This window comes from Hyperolius riggenbachi, chromosome 2 (assembly GCF_040937935.1).
Source record: "Hyperolius riggenbachi isolate aHypRig1 chromosome 2, aHypRig1.pri, whole genome shotgun sequence".
Lineage (NCBI taxonomy): Eukaryota > Metazoa > Chordata > Amphibia > Anura > Hyperoliidae > Hyperolius > Hyperolius riggenbachi.
In genome coordinates this window covers 113,630,680-113,640,543 of record NC_090647.1, presented here as the reverse complement: position 1 = coordinate 113,640,543, position 9,864 = coordinate 113,630,680, and the positions used below count along the sequence as shown (strand labels likewise).

The window sequence follows — 9,864 nt, the reverse complement described above, 5'->3', positions numbered from 1 at the left end:
GTCAGTAGCTGATGACTAAAAGAGACAGATCTCTCGCTGATTGAATCTGATCAGAGAGAGATCTGTTGGCTGCCCATACACCGCAGGCCGATTCACAATCGATGAAATCTCTCAGGAATCGTCATTGTGACACCTCACCTGTCACCTCTGTGGCTAAAAATTTAAAGTGGCCTAGACAGAAAGATGTTTGTGGGATTGTTCATTGTACATCAGACTAACATTTAATACCAGTACCATTACTTAACCACCCTGGCGTTCTGATTAAATCGCCAGGGTGGCTGCGGGAGGGTTTTTTTTAAATTAAAAAAAAACTATTTCATGCAGCCAACTGAAAGTTGGCTGCATGAAAGCCCACTAGAGGGCGCTCCGGAGGCGATCTTCCGATCACCTCCGGCGGCAAGGAATAACACGTAAGGCCGCAATGAGCGGCCCTCCGTGTTTCGCTTCCCTCGTCGCCATTAGCGCTGGCCGGAACTGTTTGTTCCGGCTACGCTGGGCTCGGGCGGCTGGGGGGACCCTCTTTCGCCGCTGCACGCGGCGGATCGCCGCGCTGCAGCGGCGATCAGGCAGCACACGCGGCTGGCAAAGTGCCGGCTGCGTGTGCTGCTTTTTATTTGGTGGAAATCGGCCCAGCAGGGCCTGAGCGGCAGCCTCTGGCGGTTTTGGACGAGCTGAGCTCGTCCAGACCGCTCAGCAGGTTAAAGGATACCCGAGGCAAATAAAAAAAAAAGAAACAGCTCTACTTACCTGGGGCTTTTTCCAGCCCCTAGAGGTCACGTGTCCTTCACGCAGCTTCGGTCTTCTCTCTGGTTCCGCTGGCAGCCTCTGAAGTATCACCAAACCCTGGCAGGTTGGCGTCTTCTGCGAATGTGTCCGTAGATAAGGAGCTATGGGCCCCGATGTAAGTTTTACATTGGGCCCCACCCCCAAGCACTCTATACATAACAATTGATATGGCGCACCAAAACCTGCCAATGGCAACTACAGTGTCAGAGGTGCAAGAAGGGGATGGGGAACAGTTTGTTAATGATTACTACTATTCAAAGCTTGTATAGAAGTGATTATTACCAGCACAGGACCAATAAAGAGCTAATACTGCAGTTGAGGGAGGGCCCCTCTGGTCCAGGGCCCGCGGTGTGGTCACAACCTCTGCACCCCCTACTGCTACGCCACTGGACACATCCATGTTTGCAAATCCTGTCCATATACTGTATTGAATGTACTAAGTACACCATCTGATAGATTAGTAATAAGCAACCAAATGCTACATTTATTTACACAGTGAAGCAACTGCAACTAAAATTCAAGTTTCAAAAGTGTAGTCACATGACCTGGTGCAGTTATCAGAAAGTTCTATGGGAGGAGCTGCTATCATCATATAGCTATTGAGATAGAACATGAGTGGGGCACAGACTGAACTTTCTGAGAAGTTTTCAACCTTCAGCAATATGAGTGATGAGAATGGAAATGAATTCCTGATCTGGTATTGTAAAACTGTTTTATTTAATATTAGCTAATCATTGATTGATTATTTAATATTAGCTAATCATTGATCACTGATAAAAACAAGGTCTACCACTGAGTCCACACAACACAAGGGAAAACATTTGTGCCCAAAATCAGGCTGTAACACCTCCATTCAACAAGTATGAGGATCCCCACAAAACTGCTTATTCTGGTGTATGATGAGTTATCTAATATCTATTTCTTTCCTTTTTTACAGTCTCCAAGATGCCCTCTCAGCGTCGACCACACAAACGGTGAAGAAAGTCATCACAACAACACAGAAGATCATAGATGGGAAGGTTGTGTCAGAAAGCAATGACACACACGTCATCCAATCCTAACTTACTCATTCCATGCCTGGAAACACCCCCTTCCATGACCAATAATGCTTTTCAATGAATAAAAGATTCCAGGTTTTGCAGATTTTAAAATGTTTTCGTCTTATTATTTTCTTTAAAAATTCTTCAGTGTCCCTTACATTATAAAACATGAATAGATTAAAGTGGAATGCCAACCAAAATGTAAAAAATAGTAAGAAATGTAGCATTTCTGCTGTGTTTTATTGATGCCTGTGTGCCCATTAAATATAAGGCGCTAGTCTAGTTCAGGGGACCCAGCAGGAAACCTCACAAGGAAATTCCGCTAATGTAAATGGTTGGACGGCACCCTCTCTAATTGCTAGGTTTCAGATAGATTGTAGTAAGCTACGCCCACACTATTCGGCCAATCACAACACTTCATGCTGTAGAGGGTGCTGTGACTGGAAAGCTATTCCCTATGAGGTTTCCTGTTGTTTCGGTAAACTAGACCAGCACCATGTATAAAACTCTCATCTCCTGTGGCTGGTGATACCATAAAGAGAATCTATCTTGTGGGTACAGAAATGGCAAGACACAAAAACTGACTAAGGTTATATTGTTGTCACACCGTATGCAGAGCTACAAATACGGTCAAGACATTTAATTCCAGTTTAAAGAGAAACCGTGACCAAGAATTGAACTTCATCCCAATCAGTAGCTGATACCCCCTATTACATGAGAAATCTATTCCTTTTCACAAACGGATCATCAGGGGGCTCTGTATGGCTGATATTGTGGAGAAACTCTGAGGATCATGGTACTCCTGGCAGTTTCCTGTCTGTGAACCTTGTTGCATTGTGGGAAATAGCTGTTTACAGCTGTTTCCAAGTGCCAAAAAGCAAGCAGCAGCTACATCACCTGACAGCAGTAAAAATGTCACCATGTAATAAATGTCAGACTGTAATTCAGGGATTTAAAATATTTTACAATGTGCAAACACTAACTAAATCATTTATACATAATTATTGTAAAAATGAAACACTTTTTTATTACATTATTCTCACTGAAGTTCCTCTTTAAGTCTGAAAGAATTTGCGAGCATTCAGGTTGGAGTGAGCTTGAGATGTCTCCCAGTGCACCACTGCTGAAAATATGCAAATTAACCATTGTTGCCCTTGGAAGCAAAACACAAATTATCGCAAATTCTTTCTGTTTTAAAAAAGCAAACTCTTGTTTTCCTTAGTATTTTAGTAAGGGGGCTTTTAGGACCATTGTAGCCCCTCACACACTCCAATGAGTTCTGGTTCACCATGAGCTTGCTGGTTAGTCTGTACCTCTTTAAAGTGGATCCGAGATGAACTTTTACTCATTGCATAATTGTGATCCTTTCCTATTGTTTATAGGGCATTCCTCAAGCCGAATACTTTTTTTTGTTTTTGTTTTAATGCTCTAATTCCCTATAAACTAAATAAGCCACTCCCACATGTTTTCAGAGAGCCAAGGCACTTTCAGACAGTAGCAAGGGCTCATGGGAGCTCAGTCTGGGCAGGAGGAGGGGGAGGTATTACTAGCCAGAGATTTCAGAGGCAGAGGGGAGGAGGGAGGAGGGGGATTAGGTTTTTTTGCTCAAGATACAGATAAGCCTGCCTTTGTGTAATGTTTACAAACAACATGGCTGCTGTCATTGTATCACAGGAAGAAATATTCTTATTCTAGTAAAGCTGTTTGCAGCTAGATTTGCTGTGTAAACTATCTAAACTTTAGATAAGATATGTAGACCAGTTACTTGTTATAGTTAGTTTTTCATCTCTGATCCGCTTTAAGTCTCGTATACATTCCATATCACCTGGTGGAAATGGGACCCTGGGGTGAAATTGCAAGGCCAAGGCTGTAAACACCTGCAACTTTTCTGCCCAACTATTATCCAAATTCGGTCTGTTGGATGATAGTTTGGTGTCTGAACGTGTAACAGACTAGCCGAGCGACCGATAACAAGAAGTTTGCCCGATCCAACAGGCGGCTTGAGTCACATGACTGTTTGGCTGATATTGTGCAGTTGGCCATGTGTGTACAAGTCTTTTGAATGTCTTGTACTTGTTCTGAATACGGTCATATGGTGCAGACTGTCGTTCACACTTGTGCACAGTATGCAAAAGAGTTGGTCGTTCAGTTGGTTGGTGCGCGGAAAATACGAAAAATAAGTCATGCAGTCGCTTGGTTGTGCAGTCAGTCATGTCATCGAGATGAAAAGGTGCAGAAAAGTTGCACGTGTGTTCGAGCCTTTCAAGCAGACCTGAACTCAGAACTTCCTCTCTGCTCTAATAGATAAGCAACAGCATAATAACCTTTTAAGAAAAACATTTCTTTGTTACAGCTTACAGAACACCTGAAAAAAAAATTGCTGTGTGTCTACTTCCTGGTTTCATGGAAGCAGAGAAAGGATCAACATCCTATATTTACATATTAGCCAGGGCCGGATTACCGACCAGGCAGCAAAAGCAGTCACTTGGGGCCCCATTCAGAGTCAAAGGGGCCCCATCAGCACATAAACCAGCCCTCGCCATCCTGTCAGCGGTGGCTGGATGGTATAATGGTTAAAGGGACTCTGAGCAGTGCAGTAACTATGAAAAGATGCATATCATTTTAAAGCTCTCTTTCTCCTCTTTCCAATGATATATAAACCGCCGCCCTATGCCTTTTAGTGTTCGCTATTTTCGCAATCAAAATCGCGGCCGTGGCAATTTTGATCGCAAAAATTGTGAAAACTAGGGTGGCAGTTCATCTATCATTGGAAAGAGGAGAAAGAGAGCTTCAAAATGATATGCATCTTTCCATAGTTACATTGTATTACACAGGACGACTTTTCTCCAAAGTCGGCAGCTCGATTCAGCACAATGCAATGAAATATAAGGAACCCAGGGGGATATAATTACAAACATCATGCTGGTAGGTGTGAGGATGTAATTAATTAGTTGTGGGTATGCTTAAAGGCATACCCACAGGCACTGCTCAGAGTCCCTTTAAGGGCTCTGCCTCTGACACAGGAGACCAGGGTTCGAATCTCGTCTCTGCCTGTTCAGTAAGCCAGCACCTTAGGCAAGTCTCTCTAACACTGCTACTGCCTATAGGGCGCGTCCTAGTGGCTGCAGCTGTGGCGCTTTGAGTCCGCCAGGAGAAAAGCGCAATATAAATGTTATTTGTCTTGTCTTGTCTTGTCAAATGATGCTGTGCGCTGCTGATTGTCTTCAGAGCTAGGCTCTCCTCCTAGGTCCCCTCCTGCTACTGTGCGCTCTGCCGCTGCCCACTCCTCCCTCCCTTCCCACAGAGAACCACAGCTGCAGCAAGAATGATAGCAGCAGATGGCAAACGCTCACTCTATCCATGATTTAAGCGATAGAGATCCCGTCATCTGAAACCCATCTGTCTCTTCTACAGTGCAGCCGCTCGATCTGAACTTCCTGATTCTCAGATCAGACAGGAAGTAGGAAGTAGTAATCACAGTAGTAACAGAACGGCAGCACGCTAGAGGAGACTGATGGGCTCCGAAAGACGGGACCTCTATTGCTTGGATCGCAATAGGTGAATGTGAGTCATCTGGTGCTGTCATTCTCCCCCGCTGTGGCTGCCTTCTCTGCTGGACTATCGTATTCACTGGGATGGAGGCTGCATGGTGGTTGTCTAGTTTGGGAGGAAATCGGTTGTTCGGTGGTGGGGGTTATGTAATTCTGTCTGGGAAACGGCTTGGCGGTGTCCAGAGCTTTCTGCTATTGCCAGGCTGGAGATGCAGGGGGAAAGTGCTGCTGCTGTGATATCTGTCTAGCGCCCTCTTCACAGCGGTGCCCCAGCCCCTGAGTGCAAATGTTCCAGCCATTCATCTCTCACTCTGCATTTTGCCGCTGCTATTCCCTGCATTGTGCACCCACAGAGGAATGCGGGCTGTTGCCCATAGCAACCAGTAGCTCGGCTGCCCCAGTGTGTGCGGCATGTTGCTGTGCAGTTGCATCTTCTGTGTAACGATAGGTGTCAGCAACCAGAAAGAATCTGATTATTGGTGATCTGCAGTATCACCAAGAATACAGATCTATACCCGATTATGGATGATCTGCAGAATCACCAATAATACAGATATAGTACTAACCTCTAGACACCTGAAGCGTGTAAGTGTTTGGTGTAACAGTAGGAATTAAACCACCGGGGTAGCAGGTGGTCCAATAAGTAGAGAAAGACTCTACTGCAGTCAAGGGCTCCAGGAGGGAGAGTCCCCGACTGGTTTTGCAGCAGGGCCCCCCTCTGAGGAGCAGGGGACCCCTGCAGGAGGACTGAGCACCCAAAGGTTGGGTGATAGCCAGAAGGGTCGGGCAGGCCGGGTCGGCAACACACAGGCAGATAAAGTACAGAGACAGGAGACAGATTCGGTAACCAGGGACAGGCAGGATCGTCAACAGTAGATAAGATGTGCAAAGGTACCGAATCAGAAAACAGAAGAGAAGTCAGGAGAGATACAATTCATAAACAGATATCCAATAATGCCTAGTCTTAAGTGTGAGGTCCGTGGTCTCACACCCAGGGGCTGGTCTAAGGAATAACACAGATGATATACAATATTCCTAGTCTGGGGTGTGAGGTCCGTGGTCTCTACACCCTGGAACTGGTCTAAGGAATAACACAGATGATATACAATATTCCTAGTCTGGGGTGTGAGGTCCGTGGTCTCTACACCCTGGAACTTGTCTAAGGAATAACACAGATGATATACAATATTCCTAGTCTGGGGTGTGAGGTCCGTGGTCTCTACACCCTGGAACTGGTCTAAGGAATAACACAGATGAGATACAACATTCCTAGTCTGGGATGTGAGGTACGTGGTCTCTACACCCTGGAACTATGCTAGAGAATAACACAGATAATAATACAGTGAACTGGCTAAGTGTGGATTCCCAGGTCCTCCTGGTTCCACCACACTGAAGGATCTGACTAAGGTCTGAGTGCTAACACATAAGTATTCGCAACGCCAGACAACCAGTAACTGCACAGCAAGAGATATATATAGTAAAGCGCTCCACAGCGCCGCCCAGCTCCCATCAACCAATCACCTGCTGAGCTGGGATCAGCTGACTGCCTCGATCAGATGACCCTTCTCCTATTGGCATAAAGAGCCTGTCTTGCGGCGCGCGCGCGCATAGCTCTCCATCTGTGTGCACTACTAGGTCCAGACAAACCAGAAGCATGTTGCTGCGCTCTGTGCGCGGATTCCACCGCCTCAGTGCCAGAACGCGCGGCGGTTTCTCCACAATCTGTCACATTCTGATTCTATTACGACATGATGGGGGGCCCAAATCAGTTTCTTTGCTTAGGGCCCCATTTAGCCTTAATCCGGCTCTGATATTAGCTGTGTATGCAGAGGACTGATGAATTTCTGTGTTGACACAGCTGAGAGATCAAATTACATTGTGATTACTTACAGACAAGAGGGAATTAGACAGACTCTCTCTCTGATTGGGTTGATGTGGCTCTGTAAATTGTATAAGCTAAAGGCTTGCTATACACAAGCAGTTCTGGATGTAAGTCTAACTTGGGGGGCATAAAAAGATAATTTGCATAAACAGAAGTGATGCATTGTGGGAGACCACATTCATTTAGACAAAGCTGAATTATTGCAAAATCCGTTTTAAGAAGGCACGCTACACTGAGTGTTGGCTCTTCAGCAAGAGGGCTTTTCGGTCTCTTTTAGTCCCCTATACTTTCCTGGTAGTTTCCTTGTGTCTTTTGCAAGAGTTCAGGTCCACTTTAACTGAAAAGTTCTGCAGACCTTTTGTATGGCATGTTCTCTGACACCAAACTACACTTGGCATAGCTGCTACGAAAGCAAATCAGAAAATATTTCTCCAACTTCTCTTTTTAAAATTTAACTTGATAACATGAACCTCTGGTTACATGCATAGCTTGGCTGAGCCAGAACCATTTACTGGCATAAACTGGTATCAACTTAAAAGAAAACGGGTAAGCTTTTGGTCAATATATGGCCAAATGAAGCAAGCCAATAAACGGTATCATCCTTATTCAAAACTTTCAGCATTTATTAAAACCTCACTACATTGAATAAAGTAGGACATCTGCTCTGTTGATTTTATACCCATTCCTTATTTTATTTGGTAGTCAGTTTTGACGTTATCCTTTGCTATGGATATAGCATCAGGTTTGGAGGTTTTGGGCATCTTCATTTAAAGCATGGTTGAGAACTTTTTCGGTTTTCTTTTTTTAAAATGTCTGCATAATGCAGTGATTATTTAGGGTTCGCTTTAACATTTCAGGGGTTGACGAGTACTAAACTGATTTAGGGAGGAGTTCTAGGAAGAGAGAGGAACTTGAGAAATCCTGAATTGGGAAGAAGACTATTAACTGAGTACAGGTTGAGCACATAAGCATACTACACACATAAAATTGCTGAATCTTCCAAGACTCTGAAGATATCTGACATGCAGTGTGTAATGCTAATGAAGAAAAAGCCGCAGCATAACTACAAATCATGGAGCCTAGTATTAGCAAAATCTTGATGGAGGTGGGGTGCCCTACCACCACATTTACACCCCTTCTCTTGCCCCTTGGTGACTCCCACTGCCATGGAGTTTGGCCATCATGATCCCTCCCACCCATATAAAGTGTGGTCTCCATAGTATCCACACCCAGTTCGATTGTGGCTACAACAACAGATGCTCTAGGAAGGATCCTGTATTGGAGGGCAGGGGAATACTACGTTTGGGCCTGACCCCCTATGGCCCTTGGCAAAAACGTTTATGTGAAATCTGCAAAACTGCATCCATCTCAGACTGGACAATCTAGTGGTATCCACTGCTGGACCAGAAGTCATGTGTTATTGTTTATATTGTATCCTATCACTTCTGGTACACTGCAGCAGTGTCTACATTGAACAATGCCATTCACTTGGGCAGCAGTAGTACGGATTTAAAAAGGTATAATACGCTATATGGTAAATATTGTAAGTATATAGGAAAAATATCCAGACTTGCTGTATATGCTGCAGGAATTTATTCAAAGCATCAGGTTCAAACACAGTTTACCAAAGATAGCTAACGCATTTCGGACCATAGAGTTCTTAAAGGACATCCGAGGTGAAAATAAATTGATGAGAAAAACAATTGTATCCATCCTCCTGCTTCTAAAAATGACTCTTTTAGATATCCCACAGTGTTATTTTATAGTTTTTAAGTTTTTACTGTTTCATTGTCTCTGTTAAATTGTACAGACTAACCAGCAAGCTCATGGTGAACCAGAACTCATTGGAGTGTGCTCAATGTCACCTTTATTGAAGTATGCTAGAGCTGAAATCTATAAAGTATTGACCCTTTTTATACACTCTGCCTACAGCCCAATGCTAACACCTGAGCCAAATAGCTAGTGTCCCTTTTATGAGCCATTAACCCATGGGTGTCAAAATGCAAAGAAGGCACCATAATGCTATCAAACAGTCAGGAAAGGGGACACACTCAACCTCACCAACGCCTGTAAAAAAATATATTAAAATGAGTAATTAAAATAATGCAAATATTAAAAACAGCCATAAAGGGGGAAAAAGGACCAGGCACAGATAATAGATGTTATACCATGGGGTGTGCCCTTTGGTTTTGCAATCATTATGGCATTGTCTGGTAATGTCTGAAAAAGTAAATGAGCCACCAGTGTTATTGCAACACATAGTTCTACCCTGTCCCCCCATCTCCAACACTGCTGGGTGCTCCATACCCCCATTGGATCTGCTGACACGCTACAGAGCAAATAACAACGTCAGAGGTATTTTCCAGTTTTCAGGGACAGTGAAAACTCCCTTTATTTAGAGAATACACAAAGCAAACAGAAAAAGATTAATTGATCTTACAAAAAGGGGGCTTTACTGTAAAGCATATCTGTTGTTAAAGAGAACCCGAGGTGGGTTTGAAGAATATTATCTGCATACAGAGGATGGATCTGCCTATACAGCCCAGCCTCTGTTGCTATCCCAAACCCCCTTAAGATCCCCCTGTACTCTGCAATCCCTCATAAA

General features: G+C 44.2%; 1 protein-coding gene across 1 annotated transcript in view; it reads left to right on the top strand.

Annotated features, from left to right (window-relative positions):
• KRT18 (keratin 18) overlaps nucleotides 1–1,937 on the top strand; it is a 13,075-nt gene extending 11,138 nt beyond the window's left edge. The window contains exon 7 of the mRNA XM_068267239.1: nucleotides 1,724–1,937. Within this exon, the coding sequence (XP_068123340.1) occupies nucleotides 1,724–1,847 (124 nt within the window). The 3' untranslated portion in view covers nucleotides 1,848–1,937. The remainder of the gene's footprint in view (nucleotides 1–1,723) is intronic.
• The last annotated feature ends 7,927 nt before the right edge of the window (nucleotides 1,938–9,864 follow it).